Below are 15126 nucleotides of genomic sequence, written 5' to 3'. Positions count from 1 at the left end.
TTTCGAATCGGGAATCTTGGTGGGACCTGGAATTTTCCATTCAAAGTTGCCCGTGAATGGTGTGCTAGTTAGATTGAATTCTTGATTTTGATTAAACATGCTGCTAGGATTGCTACCATGTGCTCCCACTCACTAACAATGCTTTGAAAATTTTGATTTTCGAATTCAAGCCCATGTTTACTTCACGCTCTCACACTTGTCGTCCACTGGAATGTGGAAATTTTGATCATGCAATCACAAAGCCTCTCAGAAGCTTAAAAGGTTGTCGTTAGTAGTCAGCTTACATCTCTTTCTGATTGTGCCTCTTGTGAATGCTCATTGTGGTAACCTTGTCGACCGTTGTACCTTTTTCTTCTGTATTTTTTTCTTCTCTTGCAAAAAGTCCACAAAATTCTGTCAGGTTTCCCCACACCAAAGTGATTTGCTTCTGATAATAATTTCATTTATGAATCTTGAAATGCAATTTCTTTAACGTATGCCAAGAACTATTGAGTGCTTTGTGATGACTCATGGTTGTGCCGTTGTACACTTGTGCTGCTGTGGCTCACCTTCGAACCCTTTTTTCTTTACCCACTAGCATGTGGAACGGTCAGTGAACAAATAATTGCTAGTAAATCTACCAAATGTCCATATAATGTGTGAAACGCCATACCAATTGGTCCACCACCATTCTTGGTTAAGAATAGTCGAATCAACAAACACTCCCACTATGCTTCTGGAATTCACTATTCTCACCTTTACTATTCTCACCTTTGAAATGAAGCAAATGTTTCATATTATAATAAAATCTTGGGTAACAAAATATTTAAAAATGTAACTGAGAATTTAGGATTTGTTAGCAGACAATCACCGCACCGTATGTAAACCCACATCTCGGCAAGTAAAAGTCCATCGAAGGAGCCTACTCTGCATGAGAAATTACAAGTCTCTTTCCCTGTGAGAATTTATTTCGTATAGGTGGTGGCCAATTTAAGTGGCAAGGCCATAGGGTTTTCGTGGGTGCTTCCTTTTTCCGAATTGCTGGTAGTTACAAACCATTTCTAATTAGGTACTTTCATATAAAAGTTCGCAAAAAGTAGCATGTGCAAATCCTCAATTTCCGATTCTAGCCACTATTCTACTATTACTTTCTCTGTAGTGGGGGTGTCACTATTTCTAATAAAAATTTGAGAATAAAACTTGTGAAATGGCAATATGCATAAGAGAGCAGCTAGATTCTCCCTATGCATAAAAAAGCAATATGGGTCACTTTCCCAGCACTGAAGTTCGGTTAATGCCATTAAATTTCCATCAAATATTTTCTTCCTTTAGTATTTACTTGAACTTTTTTTGAAGAAAAAAGCCATGGGGGTTTTAGTCATATAGTCGTCTTTTTTTTTTTTTGTCAATTAAATGATAAGATGCAAAGATATCCCACCATATAGTATTGAATATTGATTTAAACAAAAAGGGGGCCTACTTGGATGATGGTCACATGGGCTGTTAGGGCTTTTTCACACCATCAATACAGTGTGAAGGCCATTTAAGTTGTTTGTTGACTTGTTTTTGATACTCCAAATGTGACATAACTCTCATTTAATTAGAGCTCTAGAGACAGGCTGTGATTAGGTCAAATATATTAATACCCATAAAGCTTAGCTCATGTTCTTGAATCTATGATATCATCAAAATGGAAATGTAACAGCTTTGGAGAAAAAGAAAAAATGTTGGGCTTATAGTCCAATACTTGTATTCTTAACATATGTGACGGAGATGAGTTCAGCTCCTATAGAACTCTTCTCCTTTAAATAAGATAGATATTGAGACATATTTTCAAGTAAATTTACAATAATTTAGCAATAATAATTAAAAAAAAAAGTCACCACTAAATCTTCATAATTTGAAGCTTTCTTCCACCACACGTAAAACCAAACTGTTAGTACAAGACATCCATGTCTATGCAAATACATAAAAGGATGCCACATGTAATATCATGCCATAAATTAAGTTATAAATTAAGCTTAAATTATTAAGAACAAGATTAGTTGGTAAGCAGAGCCGTATGGGCGGCGAAATTAACTATTTCATGTGTTTGTGCTTAATCATAGGCATTCCATTAAGAACAAAGAATTGAGAATTAAACCGCCGGCAACCTTCCTAGAGATTCTATGAATTATTACTTATTTTGTGAGTATGTTCAGAGTCACTGAATGTATGAGAACTTATGATATATTATAATAAGTGACATTTGACCATGACAATGTTAAAAAAAAAAAAATAGTTATATTTTTATTATTTGAATGGAAGTTGAAATAAACCAAGATGCTCTTGGCCTAAGAATGTGTCAATTTTGTTTTACAAATTGTATGCTCTCTTGCTCCAACCGTTTGCCATTATCATTATATCAAAATTTAGTATGTTTTGAAATGCAACAGACCCAAAAAAAAAAAAAATGTTGGCTCATATTGATAACCATTTACTCTCTCTATGTGGACCCAAAACTTTTGGAACTAAAAAGGATTTTCTTTGCATCGATGATTACTGATTAGTATATTGATCGAGGAAAAATGTAGAAGAAATATATTTATTTTCAGTCAATCCATTTATTAGTGATGCTTGAATTTCACTCCAACATCATGTGTAATCATGTACCCCAAATTTTCATGAAGTCATTTAATATAAACATAAAGGCAGCTTTGTATTATATTCTTTCGGTGTTATTTCATCATGTTGGACATTATTAATCAACCAAATTGATTTTATTATATATGGATAAACAGTTTATTTAATTTTTAAAAAATCATCATAATCTACATTTATAATTAAGCAATAATTCTTTCATTCAAAAATGAGGTTTCATCTGTTGTGTCGCAAGAATTAGCTTTAAGCTTTCTATTAGTACCAGCCTGCGTTTACCATCTTGCTAGAACCCAAATTTAGTTTTCAGTTTGCCCAGTGGCCCAAAATTGATGACCAAATTAAACCAGAATGTTTAAATACACCCCACTTGTTCACAAGGGTGTCTGTCTTCAGACAACGGATCGAGTGGCTTAAGTATCAGAGAGGTGTTTTAACTCCGCTCCGCAATCCTTTTGACACCGCCTTTTAATTTATACTCCATTTAATACCAAAAATACCATTTATTTCTAAATTATCGTCCTTCATTTGTGTGGGTTTTAATTTCTAGCACTTTTCTTTCATTTCTAATAATTTTCTCACTGTTAGAATTTGTCTAGTAGACTACTACTACTAGTCTTCTTACCTTACTCTCCATATAAACAATTGTTTTAAGTTTTGTTTTCTCTATTCTTCTCTCCAACCTTTTACTCTCTACAAAAGTCAAAAACATTGGTTTCTCTGTACAAAACAAAACAGAGTAGTTTCCCAAATATTAGAAATAACTAGTATGAAAAAAAAAAGAAAATGAAATGTAGATCATTTTAAATTTGTGTAGATGACAGATGTATAGATTGAAAAAATTATGTACCATGAAAATAAAGAATTTACGAATTGAAAAAAAATAGGACACTCTTGAGCGCAAAAGAGGAGAGAGAAAATAATTGGGGTCTAGGGTCTATTATATTAGTGTTTATCTCTTAAAGTAATTTTAGTAGAAAAGAATTTTATCAGAATATTTTAGGGTGTAAAAGTAGGGATGACAAAAATCCCCACGGGGACTGGTACTCTCGGGGATTTTCTCCATTCGAGGAAGGTATGGGGATAATTTCATACCCAATTTCTTATTCGGGGAAGGGACGGGGAAATTTTTTTACCCAATTTCTTATTCGGGGAGGGGACGGGGATGAGGTGGAATCTCCATCCCCTACCTATTTCCTCATTTTAATTTTTAATTTAATTTTTAATTTTTAAAATTACTAGTAAATAAATAATAAATTTTGAATTATAAAATTATAAGTATTGGTAAAAATAAAAAATATCAAAATATTTATATTATTAAACTTTTAGGCCTAATTAACTAATTAAAGTCCTAAATTTTTATTTAGGACATTAAAAAGACCGGACAGATTCTATTAGCCCAAAACTTTTGTTTTAATTTTAATATTTATTAAATATTTTAAACTTAAATCTATTTTTTATTTATCTTAAATCTATTTTTTATTTATTTTTAGATGTTATAATTGCCCACAACAAATCACAATTTTAATATCTAATCTAATATAATATTTGCTCTTGATTTACTTCGACTTAACCATTGTGCTGTAAAGGGAATAGTCCACATTTATAAAGTGCCCACGCCACCATTGAAAAGTTAATTTTGAATCTAAATTTGATTTTATTTGTAACAATTTTGTATTAGGCTATTAATTTGTTCATGATAGTTTGTATCCCTTGCATGCTGCATTACTTACTAATTTAATGTATGTGACTTTTGTAATGGATATTAATGTAAGATATATTTCGAACTTTACTTTTATTTGAATTTTTTTTAATTTTAATATGATTAACTCAAAATCAAAAACAAAAAAATGTATTAGTTATTCGGGGATCGGGGACCCTCGGGGATCCCCTGTTATTATTCGGGGAGAGGATGTGGATTCTCTTAAATAATTTTGACGGGAATGGGGAAGGGACGGGGACATACGTAAAATATCGGGGATGGGTCCTGGGAGATTGGTCCTCTCCCCTCCCCTCCCCATTGCCATCCCTATGTAAAAGCACTTCATGGGTGTGTTTTGGTAACCTTTTTTAACTACTATTTTTGGCTCCTATTTTGGAGAAAAAGAATGATTTTTTTAGATGTGATGTTTTTTAAAATGACAATTTGTTTAGTAGTTTGTTTTTCAAACAACATATTTTAATGAGAACTGTAAAAATATGTTGGGTTGTTTGTATGAAAACATGAAAAAAAAATAAAAATGTGTTTGGTTGTTTATTTGAAAATATAATATTTTTTATAAAATAATTTTGTTCAATGTATTTATATCTTTTGTTACTATAATTTAGCCAAAATAAAATCAAATTTCATACAGCAATAATAATTTTTAGAAAACCCTCTTATAATTTAATGAGTTAAAAAAATTAAAATAAATAAAAAAGAGAGATGTTCATCTTATATTTGATATAATAGAAAATCACACAAAATTTTAATGAACAATAAAAAAAATCATAAAATTCCCACAAAAAAAAAGTACCTAGATCTTGGTTATAGTTGAAGAGATAAGGGCCTATTGAACTTTTACAGTTGAACAAGAAAAAGATAGTTAAGAGTTTATAGTGAAGGGATAAGGTGTAGAATCGTAGAAGTAAAATTGAATAAAGAAGGAATAACGTGGAAAAGTAATTGAATAAAAAATTACTAACGAAATAAAATAATAATTGAATAAGTAAAAGTGGTGGGCGAGGCTCCAACTTATTTTCTTGCCTTTTTTGTTTTGTTCTCCAATTTTGAGAACAAAAATGTTTTAATCTATAAATTATTTAGTGACTGTTAGAAAATAACCTTACCAAACATGTTTTTGTATTTTTCATTTTTGGAAAATAAAATACACCCAACATAAAAACTTACCAAACACACCCTAAGTATTCACATAAGTCAATTCGCTATAGCCCAAAATAGAGCCCACTTTTCCCAATTGAAATGCTTGTCTAGTCATCTTACAGTAAAGCAAGAGATGGCAATGGGATGGAGTGGGGGTGGGGAGGCTTACCCAATTCCCCACTCCATTAAAATTTTTGCCTCCATTCTTCATTTTCCAATAAATTTAGTGGGTTGGGGATGGAGAATCCCCACATGGGGAATGGTTTCCCCATCCCCCCATTTCTCATTTACTTATTTTATGGTAAATATAAATATATTATTTTAGTAAATTAAAAATTAGAAACTTAAACTAAAATTATCACCATATTATGAAGTGTTTATTTTTTAAAAAAAAATCTCTAAAAGTTTGAAACCATATCTTAAAATGATATTAAAAGTGAAAAATATTTAAAAACAGCAACACCTTAAAAGAGAAAAGAAAACATAATAATGTTTTAGAATTGAAAAATATTATAGGATTTTCTTTTATTCATATCTTGTTTATATTACATAAAAATTTAAAAAAAAAATTAATTGACATTATAGTTGATAAAATAAAAATTACTAAATAAAAATTAAAAATATATTTATATATAATGGGGATTGGGGTAGGAGTGGGGTGGGGAGTTCAATACCAAACCCCACCCCGTTTATAATTTGGGGATTATTTTTTTCCCACTCCCCACCCCATTCCCCAAAAATTATTAAAAATTTTTTCCATTTGGGGTGGGGCTCCATGGGACCCCAAACCCGTGGAGGATTTTGCCGTCCCTAAGTAAGACTTGCGGCACTTGCCGTCATTTTTCATTAGCATCACTATAAACTTTGCGGCTACATTTGGCATGCCGCACTGTAATAAATATAAAATAAATTAGATTATGTTGGATTTCATTGTAGTATGTTAGAATGAATTAAAATTTAATATAGTATTATGAGTACATTTGAAATTGAGGATAGGGAGTTGTAATTTTTAAATTACATTATAAAATTGTTTGATAAATACCAGTTGTTGTAGCTTATCAGTTATATTGATATGATTTTTCATTTCTATGATAGAAAATTTATTATATCTTTAATAATTTTATCAAAAATTATTATTTAAAATTCAGATTTACTACATATTACTAATATTTCTTTCGTAGTTACAACTTTTTTTACACAATAGTTATAGTTTAAAAATTACAGTATCTCAATCTCAAACAAGACTTATGTTTGATGTCGTTTAAACTATATTATAAACTTTTAACATTTTTATGTCAGAGTTAATATTGATTGAAATCTTTCAAATGAACGACACTATTCGTGAGCGAGAGACAAACGGTGATTTGACAGTAGCTATTATTCATTGATTATTATATGTAATTATGTATACGATAAAAACACTGTGTAAAACAGATATTAATTAAACAAAATTTGTACAATCCCATCTAAACCCAAGCCCCAAAGGGAGTCTATTTTACGCATCGGAGGTTGCATTTCTCATTGCACACGCGAGTTTTCTCCGACAATGGGTTGGGTTAATTTAGTATCACCCCGACTTAATTTACTTAAGCCCAAAAAAATCAAGCCGATTATCGGTGAAGACGCTCCAAATCGCCCTTTCCATGATGGTCCCGGGGAAAACTTTTTTACTACATTGTTCATCATTTTAATTGGTTTCAACTAACAAAACAATAATAAATAATAATGAGCAATGAGTAGTGGCTTTCACGATAAAGCGTTAATAAAACCTTTTGGCGCAGCGGCTCCTTGATTAACGGTGATGGAGCAAAATCAAACCATCATAAAGTTGGGACAAGTGGCAATCACGTGTTGGCACGTGATCCGAACATCAGTCAGACATGACGTGACCACCTTTAAACGACATTCTTACGTACACGTATCACAATTTTGGTCAAAAAAAATTATACCAAAAGATTCTGATTGGTTGTGTTTTGTCTCTTGCTCTTTTACTCTTTTATTTTTACAGCAGCGCCTCTCTTGTGAAGTCCCAACAGAAAAAGCAAAAAGTGGCGTAGGGAGAATGTTCTTTCATTCTTTAATAAAGTGTAATTTATTTGTTCAGCTAAACTGGGAACTCACATTGAGTGCCTTATTCGTATACTATATTCGGTGAATCGTCGAATTTTATTGTTTTTTTTTATTAATAATAATAATAATAATAATAATGCTACTCTGCCAAAACTTCTATCTCAAGTGATAGAATGACATTTATGGTTTATGCATTAAAAAATGCACAAGTTTCATGCAAAAAAAAAAAAAAAATCTATTACAGGACAGGCCCCTTAACTAAATTTCAAAAAATCTAAAATAAATTTTGCGCAGGCAAATTCAGCAGCATGCTTCAGATTTAAGAGTTACACAACTCACGAGTCCAAAAAATTACAAATCATAGAACACGACCCAAAAAAAAAAAAAAAAAAAGATCATTGCAAGAGACATCATTAGACAAGGCACGCATCAAAAATATTTTACCTTTGGAGTGAATCATCTACCAAATTCTTAGCCCTCCACAAGCCAAGCAACACCAACGACCGTCTGATCCGCGATCAACATGTCGAAGCATCATAAATTTTGTAAACATTATTACTAATTACTGATAAAGTCTTTATCCTCTAAAAACAAAATTTTTCATATTTAGAGAAAAAAACTCTTATTTTTTATTTTTTATTTTTTTAATTTTAATCGACTATTAACTTAAGTGTCGGAGTACTTTTTTTAAATACTCACTCCATGAAATTCGAAACGTGATTAATTTTTCACAAATTACAAAATACGTATGAGGATAAATTACAACCACTTCAATTATTGATAGAAAAATAAAAATCTACATGACTTGTGGATACAGTGAGTAGCGGAAACAGGAAGCTTACGGCGGGAAAAAAGAAAAAGCAAACAAAAGCTTCAAAAAGAGCTCTCTCTCCCTCCCCTCCTCTCTCTCTCTCAACCATCTCAAAAGAAACCAACAACAACCAAAAGCAAAACAGAAAAATCTCTCTCTGGTACTTATTTATAATCTGAGAGAGATCGAGAGAGAATGCGAAAAGGAGCTTCTCGAATAAGCTAAGCCAGCCAGCATCATCCGCCGTAGATCCTCATCATCAGTCTCCATCGATCACCAACGCCTGCATTTTCAGGTTCTTAATTCATTTCTTTGAATCGCACATTGCTTGTATCTCTATATCTCCAGTCTTGATAATTTCTGTTGTGTAAATAGTTGATTGTCGTTTGATTTAAGATACATTGTCGTTTCGAATCTATTATCATCTTTTGATTCAATTCACTTCCAGCTACAGATCGCTAGATCACAATACGATCAGGATCTTTAATTTGATGATCTTAAATATTAGCCTAATTAGCCAGTAAATGCATTTTCTTCCTTTTTTTTATTATCTGTTAAATTTAATCTTTTCTAAAATTTTTTAGCTTCTATAATGTTGTTCGAATTGCTTTCTGCAAATGTGAATTCGATTCAATCAACTGGGTTAGGGTGCGTTTGGGATTGAGGTTGGGCAGTTGTAGCTTAAAAGCTACAGCACTAAATTATTTGGTAAACACTAACTACTGTAGTTTTTAAGCTACATTAAAATGATTTTTCACTTGTATAATATAAAATTTATTATATCTTTAATAATTTTATCAAAATTATTATTTAAAATTTATATTTATTATATATTATTAATTTTTATTTCATAATTACAACTTTTTTTTCACAACAGCTTTAGCTTAAAAGTTACAGTACCTCAATCCCAAACGCACTCTTAATCTATTTGTGTTCTTCGTGTCTCTGTATTGTTTAAACCAGCATTAGAACATAAATTTGAGGTTACCTATTCATCATTTTCTCAGTGAGCAAGCAAAGAGTAAAGGAACAGTGACTTTTATTTTTTTATTATTCTCTTAAAATTATTAAAATTCTCTGTTCTCTTCTTGACCTTTTTTTTGTTCTGCTTGACAAATTCTAACCCGCTAATTTCGATAATGTTAATCAATTTATAAATCACAAATCCCTATGAAAACCAATTGATTAGCTGCTTCTAGCGTCTACATTCAGAGCTGTTCTTGAAGTAAAAGCTGAAAAACCAAACTTAGCCCGGGGTAATAAAAGAAGTCCATTGGAATTTGGAGGGCATAATCGTCTTGAAAATTATTATTATTATTTTTTAATATGGTTTTAGCTGTTGACGAACTTGCAAGCCAAGAAAAGATTCCCGTCAGTCATATAATTGTTGCACGCATCTCCAGGAGTGTAACGATTCTGACACATTGTTTTTGGATTCTTTTCAACTGTTCATCAAATTCTTCTGCATGTGCGGTGTGAGTTGTGACCCTCAAATAAAAGGAACTGGCGCTGGCCTAACCAGAATAATGTTCACACCAAAATTTTAACCAGAGCTTGAGTAGTCGTACTACACGATTCATAATTGACAATACACTGTGGGGCGCACGATCTAACGGTCATAATTAGATCCACCATTGCCTTATACCTATTATGCGTTGCACGTATTCTGTTTAGAATGGATCGCCGGTTCAAACAAGGCCGTACGGTTTTTTATTTTTTATTTTAAATGGCACGTGATTGATTTTGCCACTGATATTGCACCTGGGCACGTTTCTGTTTTCATTAAATTTCAATATCTGCGGAGCTCAGTTAGTATAACTCTCAAATTTAGTAGTGTTCTTCCGCGGAAAGCCACATTAAGCAATGATCAATTTTAATTTAATATATCCACACTGTCTGTTTCATAATAATATAATGTTTTCCTGGTGAATATTTTATGTAAAAATGAGACCTTTGAAACTTATTTTACTGTTTCTATGAACTCAGTTCGGTCTGTGCTTCATTTCGTGAGGCAGTAATTAAGGGAACCCAAATCCAGTTATATGGATCTTTTATGAAAACTATTGGGCTATTTTCTGCAATGCTGAAGATCAACTGAATCAATGAGATCCGTTGCTTCATTCCCTTGATGCTCTTATGTAATGAAGAGTTGTTCTGGGTCTAAGGAGAAATGGAGAGCGGAACAGGAGCTGGCATTCAGAGACGTGCAATATTTAAAGAGGACTCATGGTTTAGCCAGTTTCGCAATGGCTCCAATCCTTGGATGGCTAGATATGTTTATGCTTTGATATTTTTAGTTGCAAACCTGCTGGCATGGGTAGTTCGGGATTATAGCAGTGCAGCCTTGACAGAAATGGAAAGTAAGATTTGTTTGTTTTGCTCTACTCTAGTACATTATAATTTTATAAGATTCTTCTTTTTCCCCTGAAAATGTTGGATTATAACTTGCTTCGTCAGCTAATTTATTTTTTACAAGAGAAATAGTCTTGTAAAATTTACTTGCACATTATGTCACTGGCTGTAATGCTAATCCACATTTGGTGGGTGACTCTGGTGCAGAACTAAAGAACTGCCAAGGTGGGCATCACTGTTTGGGGGCACAAGGAGTTCTTCGTGTGAGCTTGGGATGCTTTGTATCCTTTCATTCATAAGCATGAAACTCAATCTTTTGAAAGCTGATAGCATTTCTGAGGTTTCTTGGTTGGAAAGAGAGCAGCATCCATCATATGACCAAATATAAGTAAACAGCTCAAATGTTTTCGTGTGCTGACTCAAAGTTTTTGAATCTAAATGAACATTGAAAACAGATTGCAGTCCCTTATGAGCTTGAATATGTGGTACAGATTTATCATAAGCATGCAGATAGTTGTTCATTAACTGAATCTTAGCGTCAGTCCTCTGATCTTTCTTATTACATATTGCGTCACGCCTTGACTCTAAATCAGGTTTTTTACATCATAATGTTTCTTTTGACGGCTGGCACTTCAAAGTTGCACGGGACCAGGGATTTATGGCACTCTGGATGGTGGTCTGCAAAGATTGTCCTTTGGATTGCCTTGACAATCATCCCATTTCTTCTTCCTTCTTCCTTTATTCAACTCTATGGTTCGTGTGATTCCACTATAATAGTCCATATTCAATTTTTTTTTTTTTGGCACACTATCTATTCAATTCTAGGATGTAATTGATTTGGATTTTAATTACTTAGATCATGCTTTTAATCATTTTCTGCCATTTGTTTTTCAGGGGAGATTGCTCATTTTGGTGCCGGGTATCATTGATTCCTATTATGTTTTCCTGTCTAAGAAACATGTACAATCATATTAGAATTTTTTGCTCAGGAAGTTCTAGACACTTCCTGTCTAAGTTGGGTCTCCAATATTATTAAGATCTTATGATTAATGGTTGTTGCAAATGTTTTCCAGGGTCTTTCTACTAATTCAGCTAATAAGCGTAATCAGTTTCATTACCTGGCTGAATGACTGTTGTCTGTCCGAGAAGAATGCAGAAAGATGGTAGGACTTTCTTTTCACTGTGGAACCAAGGCTGAGTTAAACTATTTTTAGTACTTCTCCAGAAATGTTTAGTTTAAACATTTACTTTTTGATACTGGATCATTACTACTCGATGCCATCCCTCATTTGGTTAGTTTCATATGTATGCTATTACACATTCTAGTCCTGAGTGTTACACACTTTCACTCAACGTATAATGAAAAATGAAAAAGGGCTTCTGGCTGGGTTTCAAGATTCTATTGTATAGGTGTCAGAACTTCGGTTAGGGCATTTTGGCAATTCTAAACTCATTAACCTGTATGATTTGATTCATTACCTTCAGAAAATTTTAGCACACATATACTATTTTTGTTAGTGAGACCTTATATGTCTCCATTGGTTTAGTTTGAGTACAGTTATAAGTAGGCAGGTTAATGCTTTACCAATTCAATACCTCAATTAAACATTATAGCATTGTTTCTAGAACAAGGACAGAAATTTCATTTATAGACTGTCTGATATTGATTACTTGGTTGTCAATACTGACCCCCAATACTGACCCCAAAAAAAAAAATTGAACTGCAGCCACATCCATGTGATGCTAATTGCAACAGTTGCATATATTATATGCATAGTGGGGATCATTATGATGTACATTTGGTATACGCCAGATCCTACTTGCCTCCTTAACATATTTTTTATTACATGGACTTTGGTGCTCCTCCAACTCATGACGAGTGTTTCTCTTCACCCAAAAGTAAGCCCTCTTCCTTCAGTTCATTCACGTGCTAATATGAATAAGAAGTTAAGTTGCTTATTTCTCTCTGAAACAGATAAATTCAGGCTTCTTGGCTCCGGGGCTTATGGGGCTTTATATCATATTTCTCTGCTGGTGTGCCATTAGAAGGTATAGTTTTGAAGCTTTTACTGACTTGCTGTAATGAATTTTACTGATTACTTGTTACACATAGCATCCTTGCTTGACCCACCATCCTGAAGAGACCTGCACCAAAAGGAAATACCCGGCAAACCATGCTTCATTTATACAAGTGCTTAAACATAGCAAGTCTTTCAAATGGGATTTAAATTCATCCATGAATGGTTCAATAAAAACTTATTTGATCAGACATTAGTTTGTTACGAACAGGAGGAACTTGCTTTCAATGAATCAATGAATGCTGTTTATATATATTGCTTCATCTCAGCATTTTTTATTTTCTTAAAATCAACTTTGTTCCATTCTTGTTTTTGTAGTGAACCAGCAGGGGAAACTTGCAACAGGAAGGCAGAAGCTTCAAACAAAACAGACTGGCTTACTATTATAGTAATACTCATTATCTTTCAAAAATCTCTCATCAAGTTATATAAACCTAACTGGTATCCGGCTCTTTAAAATGGGAAGCTCTCAGGTCCCATGATTTTGATCATGTTTGTGTCGCTTGAACTGTTGGATGTGTTTCAAAAGTCTTAGCTATCTTGAGAGTCATCAATATCAACACCAGTCTGCATTTCATCCAAAATTTTCAAATTCATCCCATGAGTATCATCTTTTGTTATGTATATAAACAGTAGAAGGTCCAATAAAGTTCATGTATAATCTAAGAAATAATTCTGAGAATATTTTGTAGAAGTTTCTTCTTTTGATATGATTCAAAAATATGTTGGGAATAACATTGAACATTAACCAGCTCTTGTGTGCCATGATTCAACAAATGTTCTTCTCTCAAATAACCGATTTTTTTTTACCCTTTGTAATGGGGACTTTTATGTGTTGACAGAGCTTTGTTGTTGCACTGCTTGCAATTGTTATCGCAACCTTTTCTACAGGCATTGATTCCCAATGCTTCCAGGTATGTCCCCAGAGTCCACACAACTTTTCAATTGGTTATCGTCATTTTCCATAAATTTAAGTCCAACAACACACTGCAGTTAAGGAAGAGTGAGTCGCCGGCAGAAGATGATGTTCCATATGGTTATGGCTTCTTCCATTTCGTTTTTGCCACTGGAGCAATGTACTTTGCAATGCTACTCATAGGCTGGAATACTCATCACACTATTAGAAAGTATGTCCCCCTGCATTTATTGGCATCCTCAAGGACGCCACCGATTCCAATTTTTGTGGATTCATATTTCATCAAACTAGGAAGAGTTTCCATATGACGTAGATTGTAGAAAATGGTACATAATGATTGAGAACGGCTAAAAAGCGATGTGTGATTGCGCTTGCTCTTCTGCAGGTGGACAATTGATGTGGGTTGGACGAGTACTTGGGTGAGGATAGTGAATGAATGGCTGGCAGTCTGTGTATATCGTAAGTATTTTTACTATAGCCATATTTAACCTGAAATTAATCAACTTGTGATCGTGGCTAATGGCTTTTGTGTAATATTGGACTAATTATTTTATCTTTTTGCAGTGTGGATGCTGGTGGCTCCAGTCATATTGAAGAGCAGCCGAGCTGCTGAACCTGTATGATTGAGAGGCTAGAAGTGTCTTGAAATTCTTTTCCAATTGAATTGCTCCGTTCATCTGCTATGCACATGGGGTATTTAAAGCTTTTACAGATGCCAAAAAACAAAAAGAGAATAGCCAGATGATTTAAAAGATGTAGGCCAAGAGCATTACAGCGCCACTATGTTCTGATCAGATTCTTTAATGATTCCATAAAAAAAACAAAATATTCGATCTGTGCTCAGCCCAAGGAGAATATAGGAAAAGACCAATTGGTCCGATTAATTGGGAAATGGAAATTTGTTTGTAAATATGGAATCAAGGAAATATCATATATATCGTTTCAATAACCTTACGGGTGTCTTCCAAAAGGGCATTCATTTTATTTTTATTTTTATTTTTTTTAACTTTTGTTTGGTTTCCTCATTGCAAAATCGGACCTTGGAACTTGTATATGATATAAACTTAGTATCTTCGACGTCTGTTGACAAAGCAATTTTTGGAGGTAACTGCCAACTCTTACAACCATACCGTTTAACTCTTAGTGATACTTATTTTATTTCGATAAATTATCGTCTACTTATCTAGGTTTCACCTGTTTGCAACTCTTGTATATTTGCAATTTGTACCACCATATTACTTTTTCCGTAGCATTTTTTCAGTGAAACTATGTAAAATCTAGTATTTGACTTCTCATTAGTTAAAAATAATATTAAAAGGAAATCAATATAACTAATAACTTATATGCATTAATGCAATAAATCATCTACAACATTATGAGTCCATTTATTTCTTAAGCGTTCGAGCTCCATTATACATCC

At 33.0% G+C, this 15126-nt stretch overlaps 1 protein-coding gene across 1 annotated transcript; it reads left to right on the top strand.

Moving 5' to 3' along the window:
- Positions 1-8364: 8364 nt before the first annotated feature.
- Positions 8365-14655, top strand: LOC102619205 (uncharacterized). Its single transcript, XM_006475649.4, has 13 exons — positions 8365-8655; positions 10347-10720; positions 10920-10993; positions 11306-11465; positions 11607-11631; positions 11786-11875; positions 12440-12611; positions 12688-12761; positions 13109-13178; positions 13633-13704; positions 13784-13917; positions 14092-14165; positions 14271-14655. The coding sequence occupies exons 2-13, from the start codon at positions 10531-10533 to the stop codon at positions 14327-14329; spliced, it is 1194 nt and encodes a 397-aa protein (XP_006475712.1). The 5' UTR covers positions 8365-8655; positions 10347-10530; the 3' UTR covers positions 14330-14655.
- The last annotated feature ends 471 nt before the right edge of the window (positions 14656-15126 follow it).

Source organism: Citrus sinensis, chromosome 1 (assembly GCF_022201045.2).
Source record: "Citrus sinensis cultivar Valencia sweet orange chromosome 1, DVS_A1.0, whole genome shotgun sequence".
Classification (NCBI taxonomy): Eukaryota; Viridiplantae; Streptophyta; class Magnoliopsida; order Sapindales; family Rutaceae; genus Citrus; species Citrus sinensis.
This window is presented reverse-complemented; position numbering and strand designations above follow the sequence as displayed.

What these genes read in the sequence shown, in the direction of transcription:
- LOC102619205 (XM_006475649.4), top strand. Translation starts at nt 10,531, where the DNA reads ATGGAGAGCGGAACAGGAGCTGGCATTCAGAGACGTGCAATATTTAAA. An exon ending in GTGTTTCTCTTCACCCAAAA is followed by an intron (nt 12,612 to 12,687) that starts GTAAGCCCTCTT and finishes TCTCTGAAACAG; the next exon opens with ATAAATTCAGGCTTCTTGGC. An exon ending in ACTCATCACACTATTAGAAA is followed by an intron (nt 13,918 to 14,091) that starts GTATGTCCCCCT and finishes GCTCTTCTGCAG; the next exon opens with GTGGACAATTGATGTGGGTT.